This window comes from Anabrus simplex, chromosome 3 (assembly GCF_040414725.1).
Source record: "Anabrus simplex isolate iqAnaSimp1 chromosome 3, ASM4041472v1, whole genome shotgun sequence".
Classification (NCBI taxonomy): Eukaryota; Metazoa; Arthropoda; class Insecta; order Orthoptera; family Tettigoniidae; genus Anabrus; species Anabrus simplex.
In genome coordinates this window covers 235,627,656-235,650,092 of record NC_090267.1, presented here as the reverse complement: position 1 = coordinate 235,650,092, position 22,437 = coordinate 235,627,656, and the positions used below count along the sequence as shown (strand labels likewise).

At 38.5% G+C, this 22,437-nt stretch overlaps 1 protein-coding gene across 3 annotated transcripts in view; it reads left to right on the top strand.

Moving 5' to 3' along the window:
- Window positions 1-22,437, top strand: part of Graf (GTPase regulator associated with FAK) — a 711,082-nt gene that overhangs the window by 607,669 nt on the left and 80,976 nt on the right. For all 3 annotated transcript variants that reach the window (XM_067142923.2, XM_067142924.2, XM_067142926.2), the window contains 5 exons: window positions 9,974-10,043; window positions 11,358-11,455; window positions 12,574-12,668; window positions 12,770-12,851; window positions 21,116-21,218. In XM_067142923.2, the coding sequence (XP_066999024.2) occupies window positions 9,974-10,043; window positions 11,358-11,455; window positions 12,574-12,668; window positions 12,770-12,851; window positions 21,116-21,218 (448 nt within the window). The remainder of the gene's footprint in view (window positions 1-9,973; window positions 10,044-11,357; window positions 11,456-12,573; window positions 12,669-12,769; window positions 12,852-21,115; window positions 21,219-22,437) is intronic.

The following is a 22,437-nucleotide window of genomic DNA, read 5'->3' as shown; positions in this document are numbered from 1 at the left end:
GGCCGTGCATTAAACTGTCAGATGACCCCTCAAAACAAAGTGAATAGCGGTACGTCCGTGTGTCGTTGTGAGGTACGCAGACTACTGCGGTCATTTGAGCGTGTTGTACGTCAACCAGCACATCCCATGAGACATCTTAATGAGGTTCAAGTCACAAGGGCCGTAATTTTGATCCAAGAAGAATGGACTTTTCGTCGTGTTACTATGGATCTCAATGTCTCTCCGTCAGTTATTCACCGCTTGTGGAATCGCTACGAGACAGGCCAGTTCACAAAGAGGGTTGGACAACGTCGTGGACGAATGACAACCCCACAGGGTGACCGATATGTGACCATTTGTGCATTGCGGCATCATTCAGCAACTGCCAGAGAATTGCAACAAGACCTTAGGAGGGTCACTGGAGTCATGGTGTCTGACCAGACAGTAAGGAAACAGGTTATGAGAAGTGTCCTTATGTCCCAGATGTCCTGTTCGAGTGCCCCATTTAACGCAGCAACATTGAGCAGCTCGCCATCTGTTTGCCCGTACCCATGTTAACTGGCAACTTCGCCAATGGAGACCTGTGTTGTTCACAGACGAGTCTAGATTTCTCCTGAAACAGTGTGATGGACATCAACATGTATGGAGATGCCGTGGTGAGCAGTACATGCCAAATGTTGTCCAGGAAGGCGACTGATTCAGACAAGGGTGGCATCAGTATTGATGGCCGTACGGATCTTGTCGTCGTCCGTGGTAATCTTACCACTGCGGGGTACATCGAGCAGATACTGCTACAGCATGTGTTGGTTGCTGCATACGATGTTGGCCCTGAATTTGTACTCATGCACGACAATGCCAGGGCTCATGCAGCGGGCATCACCAGAGCTGTCTTGCGAGAACTGGGCATTCAAGAGATGGAATGGCCAGCAGTGAGTCCCGACCTTAATCCCATCGAGCATGTGTGGGATAGGCTTGACAGAAGTGTTCGTGGGCGTCCTGTTCCACCACATACTCCAAGACCTCGAACAGGTTATCATTGAAGAATGGGAGCTGATACCGCAACGTGACCTCTGTGGACTTATACGGAGCATACCACATAGGTGCCAAGCTGTGATAAATGCTCGTGGAGGACATACACCGTACTGAGGCTCTCCAACTGTGACAAAAATCTACCCTGGAGGACTGTTATCATTTTGTGTTCGCCCCTATTTCGACATTTCCATTTGTGTTCTGAAAATGAACGTGAATCCATCGATGCTTTTTTGTATACTTCAATGGTAAAGAATAAAGGTTTAGTTGGTAATATACCTGGGTGTGAGGTATTATTTTATGGAGCATGGCATATATTCAGAAACATGTTTCCCTAATATTTTGGAACTGTGTAGTATCTTAGTGTTACTTGATCTTTATATTCTGATACATAACTTTTTAGTTTTAAACCGGTTCACTTTGCTACTTCAGGCATATTGTAACAATGTTAATGTCTTCAATTAATATCAGTATACAACTGTACACCTTGTACTTGTAGACATATTAGTATGTACAAGAACACTATGATTTGTGTCTCTGCTAATTCAAACTATGAATGACTGGTAGTGAACTACGTGAAGTATGAAGCAATGAAAGGGAACACCCAATTTAGGAATAATCGGGAAAGCACAGGTACACTGTTGATGAATGGGATTTCCCGAGTTACAAAATTATGGGACAGGCATAGGCGTCGATGTTGTTACATAATTCAGTGTAATATCTGCATAGTGCGATTCATATGCTCGGCGTACTGACCAGCTGACCTCACCTCTTCCGGTTCTCTCAACTCTTTTTCTCCACACTGATTATCAGCACAATCATGTCTGTCCCCATGCGTGCTGATAAGCAGTTAAAACATTAAATATTTAAATATACATTCTTAATTTCTTTCTCCATTATTGAAAGGACTGATAATTTAATAGAATTTAATAATTTTTAGCCAAAATATGGACTACCCGTATATTGATTTTAATTACTCAGAATATGGAACAAACGTGCTAAACTCCAAAGTTTGGGAAATACACAATGAAGAATTTTTCAACTCCACACATCATAATTTCTAAAGATAATACACATATAATTTACTTTAGTTTCCTAAATAAATACATGTTTACATGGAAATCTGTTCCCTGTTGGTGATGATGATGATATTATATTTCATTTTATTTTATTTCATTTTATTTTATTTTATTTTATTTTATCTCATTTTATTTTATTACCAAAAAGAAGGAGAGTGGCATATCATCCCAAATGCAGCGGTATAATAGTAAATAGAACCCTTAACACCTCAAGACAGGTTAATACGCAGAATTTTGGAGAAGCCTTGGAAACCAAACAACCTGCCTGGATGAAAAAATAAAAGAAGACATAAAAAAATTAGACATAACACTGGAGGGTTTAAAGAATAAATCAAAGTAAATAAGTTGAAGAATAATAAAATTAGATTTCTACCAAAATTTGATAAAAGAGAAACAACTAAAAGGGTATTTTCAGAAGAAGAATGAAAACAAAGATCAGATAGAATGAAGAAATACTGGAAGAACTGACAGGTAAAAACCATAAAACATCATAGAAGACTGGACAGAAATTGACTACAGTGGCCCAATGCGACTGTAAAAGCGCAACAGTCAGGAAGAAATGAATCTCATTCTTTGGACGTGTACTCAGGACACCAGAAAACAGGATCATCCGTAAAATTATGGAGCAGTAAGGTCACTGATTACACAAATAAAGAAAGATATGTGGGAACTACAAATTACAAAAGTAAATTTAAAAGAAAAACAGACAAAATCAAGAAACTCGCAGACTAACAAACCAGACTACAAACAAAAGTCAACAGACGGACAATGGGATGGATGATTTCATATGAAGAAAGAAAGTTGAGATCCAAGAGAATGAAGTAGTACTGGGCTGACATAAAAATGAAAAATTATTTTTATAAAATTCTCCCTGAAGTGGTCTAATGAAGATCATAAAATGTAAATAATAATAATAATAGTAATGATAATAAATAGCTTATAATATATTCCATACATGTTGGTCTTAAAATTCTCCCTAGAATTTTCAGTGACTTGGCAGGGTACAGGAAGTGTTCAGTACATCCACCATCTTGGCTTGTAATCTCTTTGAGACAAACACTTGTTTGTGCCCACTAGTACACAAGTCCTCTATCAACCCCCAGAAAGAAGTCTGTGTTTGCTCACAGTTACAGTTCACATCCTTGTTTCTAGTAATAGACAATCTTCTAATAAATATCCATGCCAGAATAAATTGTAAGGATTAGTATTGAGACTGTGATCACTGCCAGATTGAATCACCATGGAAGTGTTCAGAATATCACTGAGACATCTCGCAGGGCTCAAAATGTTTACGAGGAAATGCTAAATGTGGACAAGTTCTGTTGTCGATGTCTCTAACGGTAGTGTTGTTGCTTAGCTCTGTTGTGGAAGGAAACTGTTTTGCAGCATGTCCATGTAACTGCTAACTTTGTTGTTGAAAAAGAAAACCTCAATAATTTAATGGCTGGAAATTGTAGCCTATTTTCCCACCCACAAACTTGGCACTCTATTAGTAGATAGTTATTGTGCTTATCCTGTTGTGTGTTCCTACTAATGCTCCTATCTATATATGACTTGATTTGTCATATCTTTATTCCTTTCCATTACTTTTTTTTTGCTATTTGCTATCCTTTCCATTACTTTTTTTGCTATTTGCTTTAAGTCACACCGACACAGATAGGTCTTATGGCGATGATGGGACAGTAAATGGCTTGGAGTGGAAAGGAAAAGGCCGCGGCTGTAATTAAGGTACAGCCCCAGCATTTGCCTGGTGTGAAAATGGGAAACCACGGAAAACCATCTTCAGGGCTGCCGACAGTGGGATTTGAACCCACTGTCTCCTGGATGCAAGCTCACAGCTGCACGCCCCTAAACGCACAGCCATCTCGCCCGGTCCATTACTTTTATTTACCAGTTGTGATCCTTTTCTCCTTTTATGTTTGTCCTGGGTTCCTAGTCTTTTAACACCTGTATCTATCTTTATCTTTTTGACTATTCCCTTGTCCTCTCTTTATTTCGCTCTAAAAAAAAAAATGGCTTTCTTCCTATCGTACCATTTCCACATTGAAACCGAATCGAGATGCCCGTCAATGAATGTTGATATCTGCCCTCGTGATGAAGCTGAAAAGCAGAAATGAGCTTGTTTGTGCTGAGAAGAAACTGATGTAGATGATGAGAGCCCTTATTTTTGGAGAAGGCAGTGCAAGAAGATGCGGAGATTGTCCTCGTCTTTTTCTGTTAAACCCTCTTCCTACTCGGACCTGTCATTGTGTTTATCCTATTATGTGTCCCTTTTCCCATTCCATTTTTTTCTATTTATAAGACATATATTAAAGAATTGTTTTTCCTAAAACAAGATGTTCTCTGTGGTCACAGTGCTGTACTTGGAAATGTACAGCTTAACCCTTTGCTGTTCCTTGTTTAAGAGCAGCTGCCCAGCTGGAATTAATATTTTTTGTGATAGGGGCATTTAAATCCCAGTACACACAGCATCATAAATGCCACCCTTTAAAGAAAAGAAGTCAAACAAATAAAGATATAAAAATAATTTATTTCTCATTTTGTTCCTTAATGACCAGTGCATATATATTTGTACTTACCCTAATTTTGAATCTAAATATTGCCCAAGTTTACTAAATGGTTTGTGTCGTTGCCTGCCTTACTAACAGACACATGCAAAAGTTTCCTAAGAAGTAATAGTCACCTTTAGGTAAAGTAATCAAACCTATATAAATTAGAACACCTATATATATGCACCTACTTCAGCGCTAGTGTCTTGCCATTTAGTATCAGCAGTGCCAGTTTTTCTTCATAAATACTCAGCATGAATATTTGTCTGCTTAGCTACAAGCCCATAAAATTCCCATTCCACAAATAAGTTAGAAATTTTTTTCTGAACATGGAAGAAATCATGATTTGGACCAGCATTGTTCCCATATTTCCAGTTCATCAAAACAATTACTGTGACTCAGGATATCACTAAAAACATTTCTCTGTAGCCTTGTCCATCAGTCTTCACACAATATTTGAATGGATGAAAACCATAATGGTATAAGTGACATTTAAAAAAAAATGAGTTAAGTGCAGGATGTAACTCCGGGAGGATGTATCCTTTCACCAGCAAAGAGATACAAGTGATAGTGGTAATATTCTGCGCTCTAGTGATGGGTGATATAACTACAAACAGCATGCTTTATATGAGTGGTGACAATGTTTAAATGCCTTTCTCTGAATGACCAAAATGCTACTTATACCGTTATGGTTTTCATCCATTCATTTGTGCACAGTTTTCTTGATTCTCACAATCATTATCAGTACTACATTCATTAGAATAAAATTCTGAACCACTACTAGAAAGTTCTCTATCTCCAATTTTGCATTCCTTCAAACCCTTTGACACTACTCTGCAGTTAGGAGATAACATGGTGTGAACTTTAACATGAATAATCTGTAACCGAAAGGCAATGGTTATAAACTAGGTGTGCTTGTGAAATACACACAGGAAAGATTTGTCAATTAAGTGCTGAGAAGTTGCTGAGTCATGGGAATCCAGCATGGTTTCACAAGACCCTTCGGTATTTCTGTCGATGCACTTCTGATGACCTTGTGCGTGATGTGCGCTTTGGAGTGTTTAGCACGACGGGTGAGTCATAAAACTCGAGCTCTCTGGAGCGTTAGGAACTGCAAGGGGTTAATTGTAGGACCATGTATTGTGAAGTACAGCATTACCTTCTGCTGTAGACAAAGCAGCAAACTGAAGCTATGTTTCCTTCTTAGATCATGTTTGTGAAGCTTGTGTCATTTTATAGGAGGACATGTCAAGATCTGATTGTAGTATTCTCTCTGGATAAGAAATGCTCAATGCAGTGAAAGTAGTCCTGATTGATTTAGACGGACTTGAGACAGAGCTGTACTGTGTCAAATCTTAGGAGCACGGTTTGGGATGCCATGATATTGTTTTCTCTCTTAAACTCCACCATGTATATCGTATACTCATGCATGTCTTAAAATGCCCATCACATACCAAAATGAACATAAAGACATTCCCAAGTCCAGGCTGCACTTTTGTTTCTGCATTAATAGCACTGTTTTCATCACCTGTTGCCTGCCATGATCCACAACTGGAAACCTGTAGCAACAAGGTTGCAAACCTTGGTAAGTGCTACCATTTTCTGAGCCATGCATGATTGGAGGCTACTCATCACAAAATAGGAATGTTCTGAACTTGAATATTAGCATTTTGTTAGCCATTTTCAGTGAATGATATTTCGTGTACCACCCTGATTCATCTTACTATGTTTAAAATTCAAATTGCCATATACCTCTTATAATAAGCACTCTACAGGAACTGTTATAAGCTTAATTCTGCTTTGTGAAATAATGCTAGTAGATTTTTATAATTTTCTCAGTAAATGGTTCATTCTTTTTCTAGAGTACCACATACTTTAAAAGAGTGCCTGTTCATTTATGTAGACCAGACTATTTCTGGTACCTAATGTTATCAATGTGTGTTAATAGAAGTGTTTAATGAGCATGGAAATGGATTAAATAATTAACTTGTGTATTTGTATTCCGTAGAAATGCAGCACTTTGTGCACAATGTTTGGGGGACATTCATTATCGGTGTATAGTTCCAGTTTCCTGTGTACTGTTGATAAGCCTCTTCCACTCTCCTCTAGTCATAAATGTCGTATTCTTCCTCAGATCATCCTGTTTCATTCCCCTATCTGCCTATCAATCTCGACCATATCCATCCAATAGGTTCTAGGTCTTTCAACTAGGCAGTTTTTTTCTCTCTTTCCAAGTCCACTCAGGCTATTCTCATAGGCTCTATCCTCCTTACTTTCCACCATCATCTGGATATGCTGACTCATTCTAGAAGAAATGTCTCATTTCCAGCTTCCTGTTTCACCACTTCATTTTGTAACTTGTCTATCCTGTTCTTCTGAATACGGGACCTCTGGAACTTAATTTCTGATGCCTGCAGTCTTGAAGTGTGTGTCTTTATGAGGGTACATGTTATGATACCATAGTCAAGATCAGTATGAAGTAGCTGTTGACCATTGCTAGTTTTGCTTTCTTTGGGATCTTATCATCGCAGTGAAGTCCAGCTCCATGGATAACTGGTTAACATGCTCACTTTTGGTCCATTGGGTCCCGGGTTTGATTCCTGGCTAGGTTGGAGATTTTAATCTTCATTGATTATTTCCTATGGCTCTAGGATTAGGTGTTTGTGGCTCTTCAATATTAGGTTCCATCTTAGGTAGGGCCCAATCTTCATAGACACACAGGTGACAGACAGACAGACAGACAGACAGGCAGGCAGGCAGGCAGGCAGGCAGGCAGGCAGGCAGGCAGACAGACAGACAGACAGACAGACAGACAGACAGACAGACAGACAGACAGACAGACAGAAAACCGAGCTTGATAGCTGCAGTCACTTAAGTGCGGCTAATGTCCAGTACCAATATAGTTGGTCTGTTATTGGACATCCAGTATCCTGTATTCGGGAGATAGTGGGTTTGAACCCCACTGTCAGCAGCACTGAAGATGGTTTTCCATGGTTTCCCATTTTCACACCAGGCAAATGCTGGGGCTGTACCTTAATTAAGGCCGCGGCCTTTTCCTTTCCACTCCTAGCCAATTCCATCTCATCGTCGCCATAAGACCTATCTGTGTCGGTGCGACGTGAAACAACTCGTAAAAAACTGCACACACAAAAAAAAAGACCTGCACTAGGCCTCTCCTGAGGCCACACACATGATTATCATCATCATCATGCAAAAGAAGGGTCCTCATTTGTTTATAGAAAAGGGAACTCTTTTGCTCTTTTGCACCCTTTCGTGATCTCTCTTGTGACTAAGCTGTCTTTAGAGACTACACTGCCAGTGTACTTGTAAGGAAATATGATGGAAAATGTTTACTTTAGTCTTCTTAATACACATTATTTTGATATTAGGGAGATATTAGTGATTTTCTTTCTTTCTTTCTTTCTTTCTTTCTTTCTTTCTTTGTGTTCAGGTCTTTCTTTAACACTAATTGCAAAATAAGTAGCTAAGATCCTAATCACCCTTACCATTATTGTAAATACTATGTTTTTATGAACTTTCACCCAGCTATTTTCTTGTATTAATGTAACAGCCAAACATCAAACAGAACCACACATTGTCCATTTACTTTCTCTGTCTGATCTAAAAACCAGATATCAGGTTGATATTAAAATAATATACTGTAGACAGAAATATAATTATATATATTTATACACACTGCTGTGCAAAACTTGAGGACAAAAGTAACTTTCGCATGTTGTGCCACTGCCAAGTAACATAGCTTGATGAAACTTAAACCATACATAGGAGGAATTGGTACAGTATGGTGTGGTAGGCTACTGAAAGGAATATGCGACGAGACGAACAGAAATGACACTTTTTACAGAGACAATAAATTACAGTTAAGTCGCTGCAACTCATGATGGTCCCCTGGACATCACAAAAGAAGGAACAGGGTTCTTAAAAGGGTGTGTGATCACCACGGACAGAGATGCATGCTCTGCAACATGTTCCCATGCTGGCCACAAAATTGGTAAGGAGTTCTTTTAGTAGAATGTCCCATTCCTCCACAAGTGCAGTTGACAACTGCTGGACGGTTGTTGGTGCATGTGGTCGTGCTGCAATATGTCTGCCCAACATTTCCCACATGTGCTCGACGGATTTAATTGGGTGGAACTAGCGGGCCAGTCCATTCACTGAATATCCTCTTGAGCTCCTCCACCTGCGCTGTTCGATGAGGTCGTGCATTGCCATCCATAAAAATTAAGTCAGGGCCGAATGCACACCTTAAGAGACGCACATGGGGAAGAAGTACACTGTCACAATAACGTTGACCGTTGAATGTATCCCGTTCAAAGATTTGGAGGTTGGTACATCCATGCAACATTATGCCCCCGTACACCAAAATGATCATGTTTGACAATGTTCCTGGGTGCATTACATGTTTCCATCTCTCGCTAGATGAGGGTAAGTCTAGAATCACTACTCAGACTGAATCTGCCCTCATCTGAGAAGAGTATGCGACTCCACTCCTCGTCGCAAACGGTGCTGCCAATGTGTGCATGTCACCGGAACACAACGTAATGGTCATCGGGCAAACAGACCACCCTTATGCAGTCTCCATGCCATTGTGAAGCGTGAAATGGGTGCTTGACAGTCCTGTTAAATGTGGTTGCAATTGCACCCGCTGTTTGATGCACGTCTCTTCTTGCCTGTTGCACAAGGTATGGTTATATGCTGCTGTAGTTGACCATGGTCGACCTCCTCCTCTCCTTTGGGCAGTGATGCCTGTGGTTCAGAATGATCTTCTTGCACGTGAAACAATGCTCTGAGCAGTACCAAACTCCTGGGCTACACTCGTCACACTTTGTCCTCCTTCCAGTTTCCTGATGATTCTTCCACTTATTAAGTCATCCAAATGTTGTCTCAGGGCCATGTTGTAATGAATAACACCACCACAGTGCATCGTAACAGCTCACTGATTGACTTGCACTGTCTTGTTCCGTTCCTTCAACTGCCTCTTTTTGTGGGGCCGGAGCCATTTGGCGCTATAGTCGTGCTGACCTCACACCAGGTTTCTACGCACGTGTGGGAAACCTCTGGCAACATGTTACCGCACTTTCATTCATAGTAGTTAATATGTTATGTTGCTTTATCTATCTCATCCTTAAGTTTTGCACAACAATGTATATATAGATATAGTTTTATATTGCATTACAAATCATATTGCTGTGAAGGAAGAACTTATTTTAATGAAGATTTTGAGAGCAGATCTGTGTCTTGAAATTTTTCAGCAACATTTTCCTTTTTATCCCACATATATCTTCAGCCTTCTTTATCTAGTGTGTTCTCTTTCAGAAATCAACTTCCTCCGTTGGTCCAAATAAAATGGCCACCCACGAGGGCTACCTCTACCTCATGGAGAAAAGTAAGCTTTCAGTAAACATCTTATTTTGTCTAACATTATTATAAGGAAAATTTGAAAAAAATTGAGAATTCATTATAATGATTAGTGAATATCATTAAAATGAAAGAGTATGTGTATTGTAATAAATCATGTGTAATTGTGATGAATATATTATAAAAGTAAATAAGAGGCACATATTCTAACTTATGGTACTCTTAGGCACACCAGACATTGAACCTGAGGCAGATACAGAGGAGAAATAGATACATGACAGGAAACCACACATTGTGCATAACACAGCAGAGGAGAGGTAGGGTGTCAAGCACACTAAATCCAGGCCTTCATGTAATATAGTGTCAAGTTTAATATTGGATGTTACCATTACCACATCAGTCTGCTGTATGGTCTACTGTGTTAAGTATGCAATGGACCTTATATCATCTACATATTTTTAACAATATTAAACTAGTAATACTTTTCACTGACTGCAGACTATTTATCAACCCTGATATTACACCAGCACATTTAAATGCTGTACATTAATATTTAGGATGGTGAGAAAATTCATCTGAACTTCTGTAAACATCGCTAAATCACAAAGTACAGTATATAAATTATTTCTTGATATATTCTTTTCAATAATCAGGCGATAAAACATACTAAATATTGTTCAGTCAAGAACAAATTAAAATGTCATTGTAGGTTTGTGTTTTTACTCCAGCACACTTCATATTTCAGTTTTTTCTGTTCCATTAACCATCATCAGTGGGGTCTTTCCTTGAAATTTTTGTGCATCTGCTGATGTTACTGTTAACCTTTGTTCTCTTTCAAGACCTTCTTGTCTTCATTTTTTAAATTCTATTGAATTTTGGTTTCAAGTATCTAATTAAAAAGAATAAGATTTACTTATTATCTGTCCGGCTCCATGGCTAAATGGTTAGCTTGCTGGCCTTTGGTCACAGGGGTCCCAGGTTCGATTCCCGGCAGGGTCGGGAATTTTAACCATAATTGGTTAATTTTACTGGCACGGGGGCTGGGTGTATATGTCGTCTTCATCATCATTTCACCCTCATCACAACGCGCAGGTCGTTTACGGGTGTCAAATCAAAAGACCTGCACCTGGCGAGCCGAACTTGTCCTCAGGCACTCCCGGCACTTAAAGCCATACGCCATTTCATTTACTTATTATCTTAAACCTATTTTTTTAAAATATGCAATCAACATAAGTGCAGACCCCAGTGTAACTTTCATATTGATCTTACTGGTTGTTATTCTTGTATTTATTGACATTTTCTTGACAGATTGATTCTCAAGGAATTTCTTTTAATGTTGCAGAAGCTTTTGGTACTACGTGGACGAAGCAATATTGCATGTATCATAAGGATACAAAAGAATTCACCATGCTCCCTTACAGCCAAGCAACTGGGAAATTTGTAAGTTTTTTGTTTGTTTGAATTATAGTTATATGACAAGTAGTTTTATATAGAAATTGAGGTATTCACAACTTTTATTTAAATTTACATTGTTTTATTGTCCAAGTTGCAAGTGCGAATAGATATACAGTACATTGTTATCAGTTAGAAGACGATTGAATCATCTATAAACATCTTGACTGAACTGATCGTTCATTTCAGTTGAAGTGCTCCTGTCCTTAATGCCACTAGATGAATTTGAACCGTACCTTTGGTCATCCTTAACACAATTTCTGTAGTTACCTCTTTCAATTTCATGAGAGTAACATAGGTTTCCAGACAAAGTTTACACTTTTAGAAAGGAGATGGATCTATTAGCTGTGATTTTCCAAGTCCTCTAAAATGAGGCTAGAACATCACCTTCAGATGTGCCTCTATCTAGCAGATGTGTGGGTTTAGTTTTGAAGGTAGAGGGATAAACAGTAGGCTAACAGTAAACTTAAATACAGTCTTATAATAAAGTAAAATGTATCAGCTGGAAGGTTAACTGTTAACTCTGTTGAAGTTCAATTGGTCAATACAGATTGATATGATTTTCTTATTTTTTTAGACTAACAGTAAACACAAGATCATTATGATTTGGGCATGTCAAGCTGAGTGGTGAATTGATGAGAATGAATGAAGATTTCAGTGCAGGTTGACAGTATATTATGTTGATTCTTTTTCAAAATAATTTTGTCCAACCTTACGGAAATATGGGGGCTGCCTAGCTGAAAATATAAGAGTGTGCTTGGTCCACCCGTAAGGACTCTGTTTGTTTCCTCGTCAGGATGTTGAAATATTTAGAAACAAGATTTACACTTCTGCGGAGGCACATGAACCTGGGGTTCACTCAGCCTACACAAAAGGCGAGTACCAGGTTAATTTGTGAGGGCAAAGGCAGCCAGACATAGAGCAAACTACTTAGTGCCAAGTTAAGAATAGTGGAAGCCTTTATCTTTCACTCCTCCAAGAGCTTCGTGGCCTGTGCGAAGATGGCTTTCTAATTTTTTTGTTAATTTATAAGCAGATGTTTACCATAGAATTTGTGTGAAAAATGGTTTACAGATTGAATTGACAGATGTGTGATATTTTTTCAGAGTTCGTCAGACAAAATGATTGTGACCTCTTGCATAAGAAGGATGTCGGAATCAATAGAAAAACGTTTCTGTTTTGACATTACAGCAAAAGACAGGTAAATAACTATGGCACATCCTTGTCATGCTGTGTGGTTTACCCTGACATTTTAATAATAAATGGATGAATTAATTACTGTACTTGTTTTATTTTATTTAGGCCTGGTGTACAGTATACATTGCAAGCGTTATCGGAGGAAGATCGTAAGATGTGGATGGATGCAATGGATGGGAAGGAACCTGTAAGTATGGTTTACTTTCAAGGCTTTCATAAAAGAGTGGAATATATATTTGTTAGAATGAGTTTCATTCACTCGGTATGAATCTACAGAAGCTCGTCAGTGAAGGCATTTTCTTATGGCGTAATAACTGACTGACTTTGTTAATGGCTTTTTATCACAGTGGCCATTGTTTAAATTCCAGTCAATACAGGTGAGATGTTTAAAATGGAAATGTGATTCAGAATACTAAAAGCCACATTTCTGTTAACAACATTGTTTAATATTGACAGACAGGACAGTCAAACATTGAAGAAGGTGGTACAGGAAAATCACATGAGATTGTGGTATACTATCCTGTGATTTTCACACTGCCACTAATAATGCAGTTAGCACCTTAACTGTGCACTGGCAGATACAAGGACTGGAGTTCAGAGCTCAGGCACAACATTTGTTGGTGCATAGAGTGCTGCCACTGGTCTATGGACAACAGGAAAGGGGTGCTTTGGGATGATGGGTCATGTTATACTATGTGGCTGTCGTGTGGGAGGATTTGGGTATGGCAAATGCCAGGCAAACAATACATGCCAGCCCGTGTAGCGCACACAGTGAAATGTGGTGGAGGTGGAATGACAGTATTGGGGTGTTATTCACAGAAGAGACTTAGTCCTCTAAAATATCATAGAGCACGTTCAAGGGGTAAGGATATAAAGATATTTTGACCAGTTGCATGTTAACTACTGTAGAAGACTAGTTCGGAGATTATCACTGTGTGTTTTGTCATGATTAGAACCTGGATGTTGGGCAAAATTTTGTAAATTTGTTATTGGGTTGCCATATGAAAAGTTATCCAGGAATAAGCAAGTTTCAGGGAATGAAAGGGCATATTTTTTGCCTATTTAAGCCCTTACTATCCTGTTTTAAAGAGTTAGTGCCTATTTTACTTTTCTTTTTTAAGGTCATAAACTCATGTTGTTTTCTCAGTATTATTTTTATGTTGTTTGGAATATAACATTGTAATCTTCACTCTTCTAAATACTGTAATTCTGTGTATGGAATGAAACTCAGCCACTCCCCAGCTCTTGTAAATTTAACAAGTGGGCCTGCTGTGCTGGTTGGTGGTCAAGAAATCCCTAGCCTCTTTCATCTCACCAAAACAAGGCTGACGAGTGGAATTCCTCACTGAAAAGACAGGCATACGAAAATAAACTGCAAATTGGATTGAACCTCGTAATAGTAGATACTGCTGGGTAGAAATTGTTAGTTAATTCCCCCTCCTCCTCTCAGTGATATTTTCTAACTTGTTTACCAAAGTTAAGGGTTTGATTTTCCGTAAATTTATGTTGCACCAGTAACTGTTGAGTAGAAGAACATGCACTGCTCTTATCACATGTAGTTAACATGGCCACGTTAAGTAGACCATTGAGCTGTTAATTCAATGGCTACATTTGCGAGTTTGGTGCTGATGTATTTTCAAACGATGGAGCAGTCTTACTGTGTAAAGTGTGTGATAAAACAGTTAAACACGGTAAAAGAAAAGTTTTAAAAATCCTAGTACATTTCCACCGCTAAGCATAGATAGATACTTGGCCACCAGGAGTGTTCAAAAGATACCGCTACTATCAACAGCTGTTGTATCATCTAGCGGACAATCTCGGTTCTCATTGGATTTGTGTAAAGCTTTTGTCGATTCTGGAATCCCTGTTTGAAAACCAGATACTGAAGACTTTTCTGTGAAGGTATAGTGGATAAAGTGTACCAAGTAAAACGACATGAAAAAATGACTTGCCTGTATGCTACAAGAATGTAATCCAAAATATTCGCAGTGAGTGTTCTGGAAAGAAAATATGGAATTTCAATTGATGAAACATTGAACATATTGGGAAGGTAGATTGTGAACCTTATCATAGGAACAATGGAACCTGAAGATAGAATGCCCAAAATATTTCTGCTAACATCTTAGCAGTTAGAAAAAAAGTTAACAGTATTACTATTGCTTAGTTATTCACCAGCTCTCTGAATTATCTTTGGTACGAGGGTATTCATCACAGTGATATCTTCCTTTTTATCATAGGCGCAGCACCATATCTTCCTTTTTATAGCAGCTGCAGCACTATATACATAGTATGAAGAAAAATTCTCTTTCTGGAAATGGTTCATATGACATGCTTATCACACAGATTCCATAGAATTGGAGAGAATTTGCACAGTTTGTTTCCTGGCAAAGACAAATTAATTTCAAGTGTAAAGAAGATATTTGTCAAAGTTCCTTCTCGAGTCCAGATCTTCTCAAAGATGTTGCTCCTGAAGTCTCACTTTCTCCACAGCCAGTGTTAACCAGATGGGGGCCATGGATTTTATAATTTTTAAAATTTGGTAGGGTATTTCTAGCCGAGTGCAGCCCTTGTAAGGCAGACCCTCCGATGAGGGTGGGCGGCATCTACCATGTTTAGGTAACTGCGTGTTATTGTGGTGGAGGATAGTGTTATGTGTGGTGTGTGAGTTGCAGGGATGTTGGGGACAGAACAAATACCCAGTCCCTAAGCCAAGGAAATTAACCATTTAAGGTTAAAATCTCCGACCTGACCGGGAATCGAACCTGGGACCCTCTGGACCAAAGGCCAGCACACTAACCATTTAGCCATGGAGCCAGGCATGGATTTTGATTGCCGTACTCCCTGAAAAAGACACTGTATCAATTTGTGTTACGAAGAAATTTCTTACCTATGCGAGTGTCAGGTATGGTTTGTTCTTCCTAGCGACTTACCACGGTAAATTACTGGAAGCGATCACTAAGCTTAAAAAGAGAGTGGAGCCACCTGTGGCTTCAATGAACTTTGTTGAAGAAACTGTGAACCTTATTGGAGCTGTTCAGGGTGATATAGGAAGTGCTGACATTGAAATGTGGAAGTGTGTTTTGTTTGCAAATCTAGATTTACAGAACCTGAGGAAAATTACCTTGCTGTAAATATGCTCCCATCAAATTAAGTTGATGTAGAGCGATCTTTTTCTGCATTGAAAGGTATTCTATCTGATAGGAGGCAGAGTTTAATTTCAGAGAATTCCAGGAATTTTACGGTGATGTGCAATAATGTAAATTAAATCTATTTTAATTGAAAGGATGCGGTGGTTGAACAGTAGACTTTGAAGAATTATCTTTCAGTAATATATAATGTATGAACATATAATTTATGTTATCAATATATCTAATAAGTTATATGTATTAAATTGCCTTTTTTTTTAAGTTTTAGTGCCTATTTTGCCTGTTTTGCCTGTCTGTTTTTTACAATTTTAAGTGCCTAAACATACGGGCTCTAGTCATGATAATGCTTCCTGCCATAAATTGGGATCTGTTCATGAATGTGTTTTGGATAATAAGGTTCTGAAAATTGAGTAGCCACCACAGAGCTCCGACCTCAATCCTGTCGAATACCTCTGGGATGAACTAAAACAATGACTTTGCTCCGGACTCAGACAACTTACATCACTAATTATGCTGTAAAGTCTGTATTGATATCCACTAATGGGTAGTACATCTGAGGAACACAGTTTTGAGTAGATGCTGAATCTTTGATCAGATGGTGTATCATCATTAGGGAACGGATTTTTATGTAATTACATATTTGTTTTGCATACGTTTTAACGCAAGTTACAAAGTTCATTATTCCTATTGTGCATCCCCAAGTGTAAAAACTTAATCTTAATTCACATATAAAACACATATTTTCACATTTAAAACAATGTAAATACATATTTTAAGAAAATCTATAATAAGCACATAAATCGGCAATATTTGTTAATCAATAAAATTTAAAATGCTTCTGTGTTATAAAATAATGCTCATATTTTCATTTTACGATTACGGTATTGTTTTTTAACAGTATATTTAACATCATGTATCTGCTATTTATACACTTACCTCCAGAAGTTCTAAAACTTCCTGGTCACTGGCTACGTTGTTACATTTAGACAGCGATTTGATTTGCTGCACAAGATGTTTCCTTGCATGATGTCATTCCAACTCGCTTTTATGAGTCAGCCCGCTTGGGTTTTGTTTATAGAATATCACCGAAAGACAGTCACGGAGATATAAGGTGACGTAATACCCTTACGACGTGGGAGACTGGGAAGAATATTGCGCCACCATTAGGTAGTGGGGTTTCATTACTCCTAAGAGTAAGGTTAGCTGTTCGGGTTCATATATCATTCCCGCGGTCGTGTGATTTTGTATGGATTTCTAAGAAATATTTCCATCAGTGTCCGCTGCTATTCTTTTTATTGAAACGGTGATTTGCCATAAATGCTTGTGTAGTAACCTGCAAAATAATTCCAAAACAGAAGTCGAGTACAAGGTCGCGTCTTCAACAATATGTAGTGGAATTTTAAAGCATTGTCACTACCGATGGAAAAGTATTATTTTGCCAACCGTGTGGTAAAACACTAAGTGTAGAACAACGTTCTCAAGTAACCCAGAATTTGTCTGGAAATAAGCATACTGCGGCTGCTTCGCGTGTGCATTCGCGACAGTTACTAATAGCTGAACCAGCTACTTCAAATGCAGGCTCGTCTAAATATTCCCAGTATTATTTAGATGTGTGCAGAGCATTTGTTTGGATTGACATTCCTCTTGGCAAAATAAATAATCTGGGACTGAGAAATTTCCTAACAAAGTACATTAATTTTGAGCCTTCAGAAGAATCTACATTAAGGAAAAACTATCTCCAAAATGTTTACGAAGAAATTTTACCGAGAATTTGGGCCATGTGTGATAGCGAAAAACTGTGGGTGAGCATTGACAAAACCACTGATTCAAGTGGCAGAAAAGTAGGAAATGTTGTAGTTGGTGTGTTGAAGAATGGCAAAACTGCTTGTGAACATTCTTATTTGCTAGCGTCCAGGCGAGTTGGCCGTGCGGTTAGGAGCGTGACGCTGTGAACTTGCATCCGGGAGATAGTGGGTTCGAACCCCACTGTCGGCAGCCCTGAAGATGGTTTTCCGTGGTTTCCCATTTTCACTCCAGGCAAATGCTGGGGCTGTACCTTAATTAAGGCCACGGCCGCTTCCTTCCCACTCCTAGCCCTTTCCCATCCCATCGTCGCCATAAGACCTGTCTGTGTCGGTGTGACGTAAAGCAACTAGCAAAAAAAAAAAAGTATTTGCTAGCGTTTAATGCTTGCTGCAAACCATGTCACTGTAGCTAGGTTATCAATGAAGCCATGCACTTACTTTGACCAAAAGGTATAAAATACGACCATGTATTGCTTTTCCTTAGTGATAGTGCAGCTTACATGAAAAAGGCAGCCGAAGGCATTACTGTGAGCTTTCCAAAAATGATACACGTAACTTACATTGTTCATTCCTCCTCTGCCTATTGTTACATGATGGGGTACCTGGCTTAGCGCTGTGGTATACTACGCAGACAATTTCGAAAGTTTTGCACATGTTGTAAATGCACTAGATAAAAACGCATCGTCAATTGAGATTCTTAAAGAGATACTGAAAGACAGCTCTTTGAAAAATTATTTGGCATTTATATCTGCCAATCTAAGCTTCTTGTGCAAAACTACAGACATACTTGAAAAATCCACTAACCTGTTGTCCGAAACAGTGAAGGAAGTGCGCGCTGTTGAAAATAAATTAGATTCACTCCTGGCTTCGCAGGTTCAGGCACTGTTAAATGTCAAATATAAAAATTTGTTCGGGAAAAACAGAGGATTTCAAACAGTGTGCCAAATTTCTAATGTATTAGAGGGTGCTCATGTTGGCAAAATTGATGGCGTTAGTGTTGGTGACATTTCTCTCTTTAACTATGCACGTCTGATTTCCTGTGATGTGGAGCGATCGTTTTTGCAGTATAAGGCGTTCTTTAGAGATAATCGGCATGCATTTGTGGTGGACAATTTGGAGATGACCTTTGTTGTTCACTGCAATTCTGAGACTACTTCTAGCAACTAATATTCCAACGTGTGATGGGTGAGTGCGAACTGGTACCATTTTTTTCAAAGATGATAGGTTGCTTTTGCCATATTTAAAAAAAACATTACCTTAAAAAAAAATAACCATTCATAATTTCTACTCTGGCATATAAAAAATTAATGTACCATATTGCACGTTTCCATACACAGACACCAATTTGCTTTAAGGAGCACGTTTGGTAGCACCATATTCTAATACAAAACGTTATACTTATTTACTTTTTGAGTGTGAGTAGTTATGTGATATTTAAAGGAAAATAATTTTAATTTGTTATCACATATTTTAAAGTTTTTCAGCACATAAAAAATATTTTTCACATTTTTTGCACATAAAATCCGCTCTCTAATCATCATCATCATCTTCATTATCATCATCGTCATCATCATCATCTTCTTCTTGCCCAGTCCCCGAGTCAGAGGAATTATTCGGATGTAGTTAAAATCCCTGACCCAGCTGGGATTCAAACTCACGGGGTTCTGAACTGAAGGCCTTGATGCTGACCGTTCACCCAAGGAGATGGACTTTTGATCAGTAGGCCTATGTATTAATAACAAATTACTTGGATGTGACATTGATCTAAAGAATTGCACTGAGGAAACCCTTAAAGTCGATAAAACATGTACTGTTTGTTGTACATGGAAATAAACAAAATATTGACATGCAGATTGAACTGTCTTAACTTTATTTTTAAATATTTTTTTGCTAGTGGCTTTATATCACACAGACACAGATAGGCAATGATGGGATAGGAAAGGCCTAGGAGTTGGAAGGAAGCAGCCGTGGCCTTAATTAATGTATAGCCCCAGCATTTGCCTGGCGTGAAAATGGGAAACCACGGAAAACCATTTTCAGGGCTGCCAATAGTGGAATTCGAACCCACTATCTCCCGGATGCAAGCTCAAACTTAGAAGTATCTTGGTGAATTCCTTCTTTTGTTCAACATGCAAATTGTAAGGTAATTATTGAACTTATGAAGTTTTCAAATCTATTTAAGCCTCTAGTTAACTAAAAAAATTATAGTAAAATTATGGTAATCATACTGGATGAGCAGAATGAGTTTCTTGTGTTTGATGGCTGAATGGGCCATACAGCCTGTACTCACAGCTGGGCGGCAGTACATGTCTATGCTTTACCAAACTGCATCTTCAATACTAGAGTCACTGGCTGATATTATTACAAAAGAAGGAATCACTTAAAAAGACATTGTCATGCACGGAGAGGCTTGAAACTGTTTTCCTTCATTTTCCAAACATTTCTGGCATTGACTAATGAAATTAGCCTTCGCTCTTCTTCGTTCTCTCTGGGAAATTGAATTTATTTCTTGATGGAAGATTGCCTTCAATTCCTCTTGTGTATGTGGATTTTTCCTGTAACCTTTATTTTTTAATGTATTGAACCCCCAAGATAAAAGTCACAGAGGTTTAGATTAGGGGAGCACCGAGCTCGATAGCTGCAGTCGCTTAAGTGCGGCCAGTATCCAGTATTCGGGAGATAGTAGGTTCGAACCCCACTATCGGCAGCCCTGAAAATGGTTTTCCGTGGTTTCCCATTTTCACACCAGGCAAATACTGGGGCTGTACCTTAATTAAGGCCATGGCCGCTTCCTTCCAACGCCTAGCCCTTTCCTGTCCCATCGTCGCCATAAGACCTATCTGTGTCGGTGCGACGTAAAGCAACCAGCAAAAAAAAAAAAAAAAAGATTAGGGGAGCAGGCATGCCAAATATTGTTATTGATAGTTCCATTGCCAAACACTTCCTCATTTGCTCACATTGAAACATTGGCTTTATTAGCTGTCAGACACCTGCTGGAAAAATTCAAAACTATGCTCCCTTTCAGTAATTTCACTGAAAAGGGCTGCAAAATTTTCTGTACATATCTATCACTATTAATAGTACATATCTTTAAAAAAAGTCTACTACTCTTTCACCAGTATCTGTGCATCACACTCCTATTTATTAGTCATGAATGGCTCATAGTTTCCAAGAAGTTTGGAATTCCTGGCTTGTTCGATGGACCTTGGCTGAAATCGCAGCTGGATTCTACCCACCTCATGCACAGGCAACTCATATCTGCTCTCTTAGTAATCTGTTTAAATTCCTAAATAATATCAAGTGTTGGCTTCTTTTGTAAGGCAGTGTGGTGTTTCTTCATTGTTTACTTTAGTGGCTCAACATTTAATGGGTTCCTAAAATCTTTCTTTGCATGATAATTGCTTTCCAGAAGACTGTTTCCCCAAAATTGTTTCTATTAATGTTGATGTATGATATTGATGTGATATTATTTATGAATTTCTTCTATCTTTCTCTTACAGACATATGCCATGCCTGGAAAAGTTACAAAGCCTGAGGAAGGTGCATTGGATGATGTTGGCTTTAATTTTGTAAATAGATGTATTGAAGTTCTAGAAAGTAGAGGTGAGTGAAATTGAGACAGAACAAACATTATGTGACTAGCAAAACTATCTGGTATCTTTTACACTTTCCTTTTTCTAATTGGTTACTTAAAAAAAAAAATTAAAATTGAGAATAATAATACAACATAATGCATTCAGTTTTTCCTCCTAATTTAGCGACTGTCAAATCTTCAGAGTTTCAGAATTTTCATAGTTTCAAGACAACAACAACAACAACAACAACAACAACAACAACAACAACAATAATAATAATTGCTTTAGTCCCACTAACTACTTTTACGGTCTTCGGAGATGCTGAGGTGCCGGAATTTAGTCCCGCAGGAGTCCTTTTACGTGCCCATAAATCTACTGACACGAGGCTGTCGTATTTGAGCACCTTCAAATACCACCGGACTGAACCAGGATCGAACCTGCCAAGTTGGGGTTAGAAGGCCAGCACCTTAACCGTCTGAGCCACTCGGCCCAGCTTGAAAGATAGTAAGGGAGAAGGGACTGAATGAAAGAGACAAGATTTTGGAGATTCATATTAATTCTTTCCTCACCAGGAAAACTTCCAATAATATAACTTTCTCGTATATTTCAATGTGTAATTTTCAGAACTTGTACGTACTCAATTTTGTTCAGGTTAGCTGCCTGTGGCTGTTGAATACTGAACTCCAAGTTAAGTAATAAATCAGTGAATACCTAATTACAGTAAAATTTGCAGTGAATTGTTCAGATTATCAGAAAACAACATGCATGATCATAGCACTGTTTACACAGTTAGCATGTTGTTTCCTAGTAAGTCTGCTGGGCTGAGTGCTTCAGACAGTTGAGGCGCTGGCCTTCTGACCCCAACTTTGCAGGTTCGATCCTGGCTCAGTCCAGTGGTATTTGAAGGTTCTCAATATGTCAGCCTCGTGTCGGTAGATTTAGTGGCATGTAAAAGAACTCCTGTGGGAGAAATTTCTGGCACCTTGGTGTCTCCAAAAAATGTAAAAGTAGTTAGTGGGACTATAAGCAAATAACATTATCTAATAAGTCTAAATAATATAGATTGATCTCATAAAGAAAAAAAATTAGAATTACTGTATAGTAATACAAAATAATAAACAAAGAAAACCCTTGGAAATACAACCCTGATGGGTGGTGTCATCATCATCATCTCTTGGCCTCAGATGTTCATCTTGATGTATTTAGGCTACTTACTTGTCCGTTCTGATGTTCTGTTACACTCTACC